At 45.4% G+C, this 12,531-nt stretch overlaps 1 protein-coding gene across 5 annotated transcripts in view; it reads right to left on the bottom strand.

Moving 5' to 3' along the window:
* The window catches only part of SULT4A1 (sulfotransferase family 4A member 1), a 48,109-nt gene that overhangs the window by 7,346 nt on the left and 28,232 nt on the right, over nucleotides 1–12,531 (bottom strand). For 4 of the 5 annotated variants that reach the window (XR_005588457.1, XR_005588470.1, XM_039501444.1 and 1 more), the window contains exons 2-6: nucleotides 6,895–7,025; nucleotides 6,432–6,512; nucleotides 6,196–6,322; nucleotides 2,277–2,371; nucleotides 1,554–1,692 (exon numbers count right to left, since the gene is read on the bottom strand). Coding sequence is in view for 3 of the 5 variants with exons in the window: in XM_039501444.1 (XP_039357378.1) it covers nucleotides 1,554–1,692; nucleotides 2,277–2,371; nucleotides 6,196–6,322; nucleotides 6,432–6,512; nucleotides 6,895–7,025 (573 nt within the window). In the remaining 2 variants the exon portion in view is untranslated. The remainder of the gene's footprint in view (nucleotides 1–1,553; nucleotides 1,693–2,276; nucleotides 2,372–6,195; nucleotides 6,323–6,431; nucleotides 6,513–6,894; nucleotides 7,026–12,531) is intronic. The other variant, XM_039501353.1, reaches the window with a different exon arrangement.

The raw sequence follows: 12,531 nt of genomic DNA, 5'->3' as shown, positions 1-12,531 counted from the left end.
GGGCAACCCAGGATCTACCCCGCCCCTTCCCCAAAGCCCCACCCTGCTCACCCCATCACCCCCTCTCTCTGTCACTCACTCTCTCCCACCCTCACTCACTTTCACCGGGATGGGGCAGGGGGTTGGCGTTCGGGGGGGGGGTGCAGGCTCTGGGCTGGGGCTGAGGGGTTTGCAGTGTGGGAGGGGGCTCTGGACTGAGCCTGAGGCAGGGGGTAGGGGTGCAGGAGCGGGTGAGGGGTGCAAGCTCTAGGAGGGAGTTTGGGTGCAGGAGGGGTCTCCAGGCTTGGACAGAGTGTTGGCATGCAGGAGGGGGTACAGTGTGCTGGCTCTGGGAGAGGGGTCAGGGCTTGGGCTTGGGGTGCAGGAGGGTTTGTGGTGCAGGAGGGGCTATGGGGTGCTGGCTTCGGGAGGGGGCTCAGGGCTGGGGGCTGGGGTGCTCCCTGCCTACCCTGGCCCCACACCGCTCCCAGAAGGGGCCAATGGGCCCCTGCAGCCCCTGGGGGGCATGTTGCTCTGTGTGCTCCCCCTCTCTGCAAGCACTGCCCCCACAGCTCTCCCGGCCAATGGGAGCTGTAGGGGGTGGTGCTTGCAGGCAGGACCAGCACATGGAGGGAGACTCCTGCCCCCTGGGGGCCGCGGGACTGCGCAGGCCGCTTCTGGGAGTGGCGTGAAGCTGGGGTAGGCAGGGAGTCTGCCTTAGCGGCAGACACACTGTGCCACCGGAGATTGCGATCGACTGGGCAATCCTCTAGGATCGACCAGTCTATCGCGATCGACCGGTTGGTGACCACTGATCTAGCAGATAAAGATATAACAAGAACCAATGGTTGGAAGCTGAAGCCTGACAAATTCAAATTAGAAATAAGGCACACATTTTTAACAGTGAGGGTGATTAACTATTGGAACAAACTACCAAGGAAAATGATAGATTCTCCATCTCTTGTTGTCTTCAAATCAAGATATCATGCCATTCTGGAAGAGATGCTTTAGTCAAACACTAGTTATTGGGCTCAATGCAGCAGTAACTGGGTGAAATTCTATGGCCTGTGTTATACCAGAGGTCAGACTAGATGATCTAACCTAATGGTCCCTTCTGGCCTTAAAATGTAGTGGTTATCTTTGCTGATGATAGATGTTCACCTCCTTCTTACAACCAGGTTGTTTTTGTTGTTTGTTTTCTCTCAATCAAATGCCTCTTTTAGGGCCAAATGTATCACTTATATAAGCAGAGACAACACATTTAAAGTCAGTGGTGTTGCACCCACTTTCACCAATGCTGAAGTTGGCTCAATACCTTTAAAATATTTGTAAATATGCAATGTTCATCCTGGATGCTTTTATTTTCTTTTAAATCACGTTCACTCCTTTGTCCCAATACTAAATGGTCAAAGTTCCTATCAGACTAATGATAATTTTCCCTATGTTGTTTCAATAACATTTTACTGTAGATTGAATTTAAGACAATGATTTGCCAACACATCCTGTACTTTATCAATCCATCACTTATCCTTTCGTGACATCCACCTGAAGAAGTTACTGTGTATATAACATACCCCTGCCAACTGGAAGAGCTTCTGCATTACAGCACTGATCAATGAGTTGATGGCAATGTTCCACCATGGATTCCAGCTGTGCTTTGTCATAAGAAACTCCCAAGAATCTCACCAGCTGCTCAACCATTGTTGCCAGGTCCTGTAAGAAAATATTTAAAAACAAATAAAAGTTAATAGACTTCAGGATTAAATATACAAATGCAAAAAATGTGCTGAAGTGGAGTTAAGGTTGCAACCGCAAAATAGCATCCTGTGCTGCTTGTGCCCTTCCTGAGTGTGAAAGTTGAATCCCCCAAACTAAAATGCTGGAAAACCAGCAAATGCCAGGGGCAAAAACATAGATGCCTAGGAAACCTTAAGTGCCTGCAGGGCCTGGTGTGAGTTTTGTGAATCGAAATGGAGCCAAAACTGAGACTTTGGTGCCTAAACCCGTGACTTAGGTATCTACATCTGGTATTTAAGCACCTAAGTAGCTTTGTGGATCTGGCCGTAAATCCTTATTAAGGCTCTTAAATAAATTACCTGATTTTCAAAAAGTGCTGAGCAACTTCACAGCTTACATGTAAGTCAGTGGATGCTGCTGGTGATCAGTGCTTTGAAAAATTAGGCCACACATTTGGGAGTTCAAGTATGGACTCAGGAATCTGACTTTAGACTCCTAATTTGATGAATCTGAGTCACGATCAATATCAGGCAATAGAAAATTCTTTATATCTGGTTTACCTTGTGCATATCTTCATACTTGAGGAAAAGTACATTGGAGTCCATGTGATGTTCCCAGAATTCTTGCACATGTTCAAACCATGAACCATATCCTACTGCAGAGATAGAGAACATTATAACTGACAAGGAGTATGATCAATATTGTTATGAGTCCCTCTGGAACAGAAACTGAGGGAAATAAGTACATTTGAATGACTGAAGCAATTTATACTTCCAAGGGAATTTTGTTTGTTTCTGCATTGTTTCTATTCCTAATAAGGAACATCACTGAAATAGAGTATAGTCTCCATCAGTGTTGATGAGATCTTAACACCTTCACAGAGAGCTGATTTGCCCTAAAGCAGTGGTTCTCAAAGCCGGTCTGCCGCTTGTTCAGGGAAAGCCCCGCTCCAGGCCAATGGGGGCTGCAGGAAGGGCAGCCAGCACATCCCTCGGCCTGCGCTGCTTCCCGCAGCCCCCATTGGCCTGGAGCGGTGAACCGTGGTCAGTGGGAGCCGCGATCGGCCAAACCAGCGGACGCGGCAGGTAAACAAACCAGCCCGGCCCGCCAGAGTCTTTCCCTGAACAAGCGACGGACTGGCTTTGAGAACCACTGCCCTAAAGGCATGTTATTATGGCTACGCATTCAGTGCAAAAGGCCACTATGCTGCATGGTGAGCACTCTTCTGAGCTCAATAATATGGATGCATTGCTCATAAGTTGAAAGGGAGCCAGCAGAAAAAATGTTCATGTAGATTCCCAGTTACTATGCATATTACTGAATGGGAATGAGAGGACATTCCTGCAATTTACATGTCACACTACATTCCACTTCTCTTTCACTTGGCTACACTCCGCAGAAAGTGGATATAGCTTCGAGAGAGAAAAGTGTAGATGGTCTAAGAAACCATTATCCATATTTGATAAAAGATTCCTCCTCACTGCATTCCTATGTGCAATGTAATTTCTAGGGCAAGTCAACATTTTCTTTCTTACTTAAGAAAGTATTGAGGAAATGGCCCTATACATACAAATGTTGTTCTGGAAACAAGAGTGAAAATCAAAAATAAAAATCTATAACCAGGAAACTCTACACAGTTAAATCTTTCCCTTCCCCAGTGCCTCAAAATCTAAATTTACTGCCTTGTTCCTGTTGCTTTTCAATTGTCTAGGAGTACTTCTGCTCATAAAAAAGAATATTACTACTTAGGGCCAGAACTTTATCTCACTTACACTGATGTAAATCCAGAATACATCCATTGACTTCAGCCATTTTACACCAATGTTATAAAGATCAAGCACTGATCCCTACTACCTAAGAAAAAAATGTTATGCTGCTAATATTATCAGAGGAAAATATATTTGGGTACACAATCCAAGCAAAAATACATTCTGAAAATTTGTTAATTGATCAGTTTGTCATCTATCATAATTTCTAATGAGTACTTCAAATCATCAAGAAGTGGGATCTGTGAAAAACAGGTGAACATTTTCCCACATTTTACACAAAATATCTTGTCTCTGATTATCGGCAATTTTCTTTTCAAATTATGTTTTTCCATGAAATTCAACAAAGTAGCTATACAAAATGAGAAAATATTCCTCTTCTGAACTTCACATTTTGAAGCCACCTTGCGTTTGGCAAAGGCCCATTTTAATTTGATAATGGGCTCGTTTTTACTTCACAAAGGGGCCTGTTTTCATGTGAAAATTCACAAAACACAGGTTATTTTTCAGCAAAACACACCCATTTTCAGTGTATATAACAGTATGTGAAAAACTGACATTCTGAGCACTTTCTCGTTATGACTATTTCACAGGGCCACCCAGAGGATTCAAGGGGCCTGAGGTCGAATTGCTGCCGAAGACCTGGCATTTTGGCAGTGGGTACCGGGGCAGAAGGACCCCCCTGCTGCCAAATTGCCGCCGAAGACCCAAGGTTGGAAGAAGCTCCGGGAGCCCGGGCTCTGCAAGAGTTTTCCGGGGCCCCTGGAGTGAGTGAAGGACCCCGCTCCAAGGGCCCTGAAAAACTCTCATGGGGGCCCCTGCGGGGCCCAGGCAAATTGCCCCACTTGCCCACACCCTCCCCTCTGGGCGGCCCTGCTATTTCACACACCTCTAGATATGTGTTTACATTAGGGCTACAAATTGATGAAGCAAAAAATGTCACGCGGGACAGCTCAATACTGGCTGCTCCTAACCCAAGCTGGGTGGATTTGATGATGCAGAGCAGCAGCCGTTTAAGACAGTGATGACAAGCTATCATTATCTTATATGAGGAAAGCCTCTCAGATCTTCAGGGGATGATGCTACAGAATGCGCTTGTTCTCTGACTTCATCCTCATGTCCTGAAACTAAGCAGCCACCATGAAGAGAAGGTATGTGGAGGGGTTTCTACAGGGCCAGGAGGGGAGAAGGATGGAGGGAGAATGATGTCATGTTGGCTCAGTCCCCTTCCTCCAGAAAAACTTTGGCCAAAGGAGCAGGTTTTCTTCTCCTTTCATTCCCCCGCAGGGAAAAAAACTGAGGGCATGACATGGTCCTTAGTTAAATGTATTACATTATAAAAGGCCCCATTTGCACAGTTATAGGAACATAGAAAGTGTTATAATGTTTTACTGACCCTGTGATGTCGGGATAAATCACATACCTGGGGCAAGATTACTGAACCTGGTACAGGAAGGTATATATTACACCTGGAGAGCCCCCACCCACAAGAGAGGAGAGATGCACCTCTGTGGAATGCTCCCCTTTCCCCTCATCTCCATAGAAACCCTTTCACAAGACTCCAGTGCTCAGGGTATGGATGGGGCAAGTTCGAGATGAAATGGCATGGGTAGACGGTGATTCTCCCCCCTTCTGCAAACCCACAGGAGAAAATAACAATGGTTTATAAAGCCTGTTATTAACTTACACTGGATCATTCTTCCTTCCTGTGGAACCCTGCAGCTGCATCCAATGACTACTTCAAAGTTCAGCTCCAATGGAAGCTTGCTGCCTGGGATCCACCCATTGCTACACAATGATTTGATTAGCAGCTAATGAGTTGCGTTAACTGGAGCTGCTGCATGATGCATCCTTGCCACATTACTAGCCTGAGCGTCACCCGCACTGAGTTTCAACCTACCCTGACAGGCCAGTTAGCTTGAGTTTAAAGCACTAACTGCCTAGAGCTAGAGATTTTTATGTGTGGATGGGGGTCAGGTTTGGGGCAATACTCAACTCATAGCTTGAGCTAACCATGCAGTATAGACAAGCCCATAGCAACTGCCTTCGTGAACAGGCCAATAGTCCATCTTGTCTGGGTATCTTGTTTCCTACAGTGGCCAGAACCAGATATTTCAGCAGAAGGCATAAAACCTCCATAATACCCTTAATTTTACGATACTTAATACCCTTGATTTTACAATACCACAATGTAGCTACGGTGTGCTTCACTGCAGATAGGCCGAAGGGTATTCCCACATAGTGCCTGGTCCCTTCTTCTTGACTATGACAAAAACTTTCACTCTTCGCTTGGTCCAATCCTGTGAGGAGCAGGGTGACTCCCAACCGGCGACGGGCGCTATCAACGTCCACTGAAATCAACAGGAGCTGAGGATGCTTGGTAATTCCCACAAGGCACCTGGCACATTGCAGGATTAGGCCCTGATTGACCTCAATGGGAGTTTTGCCTGAGTAAGCTGCTGCAGGACTGAATCCACAGTGCCCAATACTGCAGGGTGTGCAATTGTTTAGACGACATGACCATAGTTTGCATCTACATGGAGAAATTTTACAGTGTAAATCCATCCATTAAAAATCAGTTGGCAGTGCCCATGAAGCAACTAAAATATTGCCAGAAATGTAATTATATACTTGCATTATAATAATATATGGAATGCAGAGGTAAAAATAAATGGATAAAAGATTGCATCATGCACAGAGAAAAGTTCCTTACACTTGTCATTCATAAACCTTCGACAGAATTCTTGAAATGTTCCTCTGTAGCTCATGGTTCTTAAGGAGCGGTGAAACTGGTAATAGGACACTACCAAGTCTTTGGGGTTGCGAGCCATGTATATTACCTAGGAAAGTGAAAACAATCCATGTTATTAAAAACATATTTCCTTCACTTCACAAACCGTGCAAGCACCAGCGGGTGGTACAGCTAATCAAACACCAATTCATTTTTACCTTGGAATCGCCGTTATGGAGGTCTGAAGGCAAAAACCGATATGGTAGGTGGCTTTTTATGAGGCGAGGAGATGTGAGCTCCTAAAAGAAAATGGAAGGAGAAAATATTTCTCACTGCAGATAAGTTGGCTGGCATTTCTTCCTAAATTGTCAAATGTAAAGGTCCTTATTATACTGCTTTACATTCACAAACCCACTGCTAAAACTAATGAGATTGGCATCATGCTATTTTAGACAGTCCCATCATACCATCCCCTCCATAACATATTTAAAAACATAACAAAGTACAATAAAACATTACAATAGCATATTTTTAAAATACAAAACCAATAAAATTCTGAATCATTAAAACAAATTGAGCAGGTCAAGTGACAAAAAGGACAAAAAATTGGGATGGAAGGGAATGGTAATAAATATGGGGATAAAAAAAATGCTGAAAGACTTTCAGTGAAGTCAACTGTACCTTGATGATGTCCAGACCAGGCTGAGGATACTCTAGGACTGGAAGCTGTTCATCTATATTCATTAATCCAATCTCATCAGGGTCAGCTCCCTGACTCACTAGATATACCACTTCCTGTAGCAAGCCTGTGCCTCCAAAGATAAATCAAACAACAACAGAGAAGAGATTGTATTATAATCCTTATTTAAACAGAAACATCTGAAAGGAAAGACCTACACATACAAATAATAATAACTGTCCTTAAAAGTTTTCTGAAAACTAATACAGGATCTAGAGCTACTGTAAGTGCTAATGATATTGGATTTATCCCTCCAGCTGTGTTTTAAACATAGGATCTTCTTCCCTGTAAAATGTCCAAGTTATTTCAATGAGTAATTTAAATATAAATAGTGTTCCCAGCATCTTTAATCTCATAGCATTTTACCCACATTAGTCAAAATTCACAGCATAAATGTGAGGTAGGTAAATATTATCATATCCATTTAAGAAATGAAGAATTGAGGTACACAGAGGTTGTCCAGGGTCACACATGAGCAGCAGTAATGGGAACAGACCTCAGGATAATAGACACCCTTTTCAGCTCTAAATATTAGGCAACACTACCGCTTTGTATGCACACTGAGGTTTTATGTAGAGTAGAGTTTTTGATCTTGTTGTAACTTGAGAATTTATTGATTGTCAGTTAACTCATATTAACTATACAGGAACAACTTCTTCCTGGACTCAAAGGTTTGCTGCTGGTGATGTTTCATCCTAGTCAATTAATTTGAGTACAATAGGACAAAAACTCTAATCTAGACAAGGGTTGAAAGCATTGGCCCCTCCTCTTTCAGTTCTAACGTGAAAGAGCATCTTCTCTGCAATGGTGGCTGAAAATATGGAAAACTGGATGCCCTTAAACCTTATCTTCTGGTTGGCAGTCAGTGGAATGTTCTAACAAATGGAATGGAAACTGTCATTTCCAGCATAGCAGGAAACTTAGTGAATTCTCAATTAGGATTTCTTAATCCCAAATTAGGTGGAAAAAAACTCAACCCCGTCACTGCTGCACTTTAAGAGGTTGTTCAGTAAATGCATGAATGCAGGTGGTTTCAAATCATAGCCTGGGAAGCACATTTCTGGGAGTTGCTTTCCAGAATGAGTCCTGTGAATGTTACGACTGATGAGAGACCCATTTCACCTATCTACCTGCCAGCTGAGTTCAGGGTAATTAGAATGACTTGGAAGAAGCTCCTTTATATTATGAACACCTATGTCAGTGACCAGTCGTGTGCTCCATTTACATCGTCCCTTCAAACTCTTCACTCCACTCTGCATTCTAAAGCACAGCAGGTATTTTTATACATTAAAATTAACATACATATGGCACTTCGGCATTAGTCCTTGTTACTCCATGAGCACTACACTTTTCCTTATTAAACATTTATGACACGAGACATCTTGATCCTCTATAATTTATTTCTGCTTTCTAAATTCCACTTGCAAAGAAAGATGCTGTTACAGCAACCTCAGTCCATAAGAAGAAAATGTATACCTGTTCCGGGATCAACATTAGCAGTAGAGCTTTGTAAACGACTGGCGTCTCCAGCTCAGCTGCTCTCCATACAAACAAGAAGTCACATTCATAGTACTCATGTGAATTTGGATTGGTGGGGTTAGTGGCAGGGACGGATGGAAACTTGAACTCTGCAGCATGCTCCCTGTTGACCTTGTGGTTAACTAATCAGATAACTAAGGAGAGATAACTCTCATTATGGTACCCTCTGTGGCTGCTGTTGTACAGCCACTCCTGAATGAGCCAGGCTGCTAGGGGAGAAGATGACCAGCAAGCCACTCAGCCACCATGGCACTCTCGAGTTCTATATTGATCTTGGACCATCCAATGGTGTAGGAGGTTATGTTTCCTGCCTGTTCCTGATGGGAGGGGTCAGCAAGCCACACTCTCCCATAGAACAAAGAAAAGGGAAATTGGAGTATTAAAAAATCAGTGTTTTCTGCCCCATATATTATATGTGGGTTTTCCCCCCATATAGGAGAAAATATGCTCTTAGCAACTCACATGTCCTCAAATTGTCTACTAGACTTCTGCAAGAAATGTATGAGAAGTAGTAAGATGTTGAGAGAGATTATTCTGGATACCACAGGGAGGGAAGTCTGGTGATTGTGTGCAGTGCAGACACTCAACAGTGCTTAGGCTAACTCATAAAAGTGAGAGGGTGGATCAAATGTCCTTTTCTTAGAAGACCAGTTGAAATTGGTGAATTTCAATAATAATAATCAGCATTTCTTCAGTGCTATACAACTTCACACCACTCTTCACACACCATCTGTCCTCATGACATACCTATTCCTGTCTTACAGATGAAAAAACAGAGACAGAGAGGTCAAGTAGTTTGCCTCCAGCCAAGCGTAGAACTCAGAGGTCCCTGGCCCCCAGGCTTACATTCAGGACATTGAACCATGCTTCCTTCCAGTCACAAACATTCTGCTGTTTTTCATCTTACTTTTCTAGGTGCTGGGCCTGACTCTCATTCACACTAAGACTCATTTACACTGCTCTGGGCTTTCAGGACCTCAGTATTAATGAGAATTAGGTCCCTTTTATTTAAGGGAAAACTTGCTGAGGTCTTCCTCTCCCTTAGCCCTAATCCAGCACTATCTCACCTCACACGCAACACCCTCATGCATGGATACACTTATACATGCTTTATTCTGTGTTTGGTGTGGTTGTTTGTGGAGTTAAAAAAAATATTATGGGCAATTACCGCAATACAAATATTTATTTAAAAACAAAAACATCCTTACATTTTTAGAATTTATTTTTAAACAAAACCTAAAATGATGAATTTAAACAAAGTTGACAGCGCACCTTTAAATACAATAGAACCTCAGAGTTACGAACACTTCGGGAATGGAGGCTGTTTCTAACTTTGAAATGTTTGTAACTCTGAAAAAAACATTATGGTTGTTCTTTCAAAAGTTTACAACTGAACACTGAATTAATACAGCTTTGAAACTTTACTATGCAGAAGAAAAATGCTGCTTTCCCTTTATTATTTTAGTAGTTTACGTTTAACACAGTACTGTACTTTATTTCCTTTTTTTTTTTTTTTTGCCTGATTGTGTACTTCCGGTTCAATGAGGTGTGTGGTTGACTGGTCAGTTTGTAACTCTGAGGTTTTAATGTACTTTTAGTGTAGAATTTATGGTTTAATTAGCTGTGTGTGCAGATGTATGAGGAGAATCATCTGATCTAGGAGGAGTTAGAGTAATAATCTGCTGGAGTTCCAGAAAGTAACAGTGGAGGCTGGGATTTTCAAAGGAGATGAAGGGAATTAGGTGCATAGGTCCCATTGAATTTCAATTTCCTTTGACAATCCCAGTCTACAGGAAAACTCAGCTGGCTCTTTTGGTAGAGGGGCCATATCTTTGGCTATGGGCAAGGAGCACCCAATGAGATTTGTTTAGGGAGGAGGAAATGAGCTGGAGGGGGGAAAACAATTGCAAAGATGATACAAAGCTCACCTTTGCACTACGTAGTCCTGGGCCCCTGCTGCATGCAGGGCCATCCCCTGCCATAACTTGGGGGAACTTGAGTGTTACTCACATCCTTCCTTCGGTGCAATTGAAGGAAAGAGGCAGTTAGTTGAAAAGCTAACGTGCACGCACAACAGAGCTTTACTTACGTGCAACTGGATGGAACTGGTGCATCTTTTGGGTTATACATTTTCTATGCAAAATGCTTCCCTGTAACATTTTTTGTGTTTCATTCATGATGTTGCACAGAAAGTAAATACTCAGTGACAGAGGGGAGTAGGCTCTTAACTTTGGGAATGAGACACTAGATGCACCAGACATAAGTACCCACTCCATCCATCCTTCCCCCATCCAGCAGCTGACTGAAAACCAGCATTACATCCCAGAAGACTGTCAGCCCTCTCAGCTGCAAGATCATATGCCACGATGGACTCACAGTGCATTTATTTATTCAACACCAATTAAATCAAAGCTAACAGAGTCAGCCAGCATCTGGGGTATTGAAGCACACTGTGTTCCTTAAATAGTCCCCACTGACCATCTTTCTTTAGTGTCAACGTAAATTCCAAGGTAAACGATGCCACAGCCAGGAACTGTGATTTTCTGGGAGGCTCATACAAATTATATTGGAACTTATGTTCTCCTCCTGCATAACCTGCTCAGTAAGAGGTACAAAATAATCCACAATCACAGCAGTTTTAAAGTTGGGCAGTTGGGCTGTATTCTCCCTTCTGGTTGTTGTCTATAGGTCACAGGGTTTCAAAGCCCATGCTCCAGCCTAAGCCTGAACATCTACACTGCAATTTTTAGCCCTGCAGCCCGAGCCTTGTGCACCCGAATCAGCTGACCCAGGTAGAGTTGCGGTTGAAAAGGGACCCTGGCAGCTCTGGCCAGCACCACCAACCAGGCCGTTAAAAGTCTGGTCAGCGACATAGTAGGGGCCCGGGGCTAAGGCAGGCTCCCAGAAGCGGCCATCAGGTCCTTGCAGCCCCTAGACACATGGGTGGCCAGGGAGGCTTCATGCGCTGCCCCCGTCCCAGGGCCAGCTCTGCAGCTCCCATTCACTGGGAACAGTGTTCAATGGGAGCTGCGGGGGCGGCACCTGCAGGCGCGAGGGCAGCGCGTGGAGCCTCCCTGGCCATCTATGTGTCTAGGGGCTGCAGGGTTTTGGCAGCTGATGTAAGCACAGCTGGGACCTCACACTCTGAACCCTCTCCCACACCCCAACCTCCTGCCCCAGCTCAGAGCCCCCTTCCACACCCAAACTCCCTCCCAGTTGCCCACAACCCCCCTCAACACCTCTGCCCCAGTCCCCTTCTGCATCCCAAACCCTGCATCCCTGGCCTCATCCCAGAGCCCACACCCCCAGCGGGAGCCCTCACCCCCCTGCATCCCACCCCCCTTCCCCAGTCCCCTGCTGAACCTCAAACCTCTCATCCCCAACCACACCCCAGAGCCCACACACCTTCCCGCCTATCGAACCCCTCAGCCCCACAGCCTTTCTGTGCACCCCAAACTCTTCATCCCCAGATCCACCCCAGAGCCTGCACCCCCAGCCGGAGTCCTCACCCCCACACACACACACCAACCCCCTGCCCCAGCCCAGAGAACTCTCCCGCACCCTGAATCCCTCTTTTCTGGCCCCACCCAAAGCCTGCACCCCCAGCCCAGAGTCCGTACCCACCCCCGCACCCAAACCCCCTGCCCCACCCTGGAGCTCTCTCCAGCACCGCAACCTCTCCCTCCCTCCCTACCCCAGAGCCCACACCCCCGGCCGGAGCCCTCAGCCCCTCCCACACGCCAACCTCCTGCCCCAGCCCAGAGAACTCTCCCACACCCTGAACCCCTCTTTTCTGGCCCTAACCAAAGCCTGCACCCCCAGCCCAGAGCCCATACCCATCCCTGCACCCAAACTCCCTCCCAGTTGCCCACACCCCCCTCAACACCCCTACCCCAGTTCCCTCCTGCATCCCAAACTCTTCATCCCCGGCCCCACCCCAGAGCCTGCACCCCAGCCGGAGTCCTCACCCCACGGCACCCCAACCCCCTGCCCCAGCTTGGTGAAAATGAGTGAGGATGGGGGAGAGCGAGTGACGGAGG

This window comes from Mauremys reevesii, linkage group 1 (assembly GCF_016161935.1).
Source record: "Mauremys reevesii isolate NIE-2019 linkage group 1, ASM1616193v1, whole genome shotgun sequence".
NCBI lineage: Eukaryota > Metazoa > Chordata > Testudines > Geoemydidae > Mauremys > Mauremys reevesii.
The sequence above is the reverse complement of the archived record's forward strand: the minus strand, read 5'-3'. Positions and strand labels throughout refer to the sequence as shown.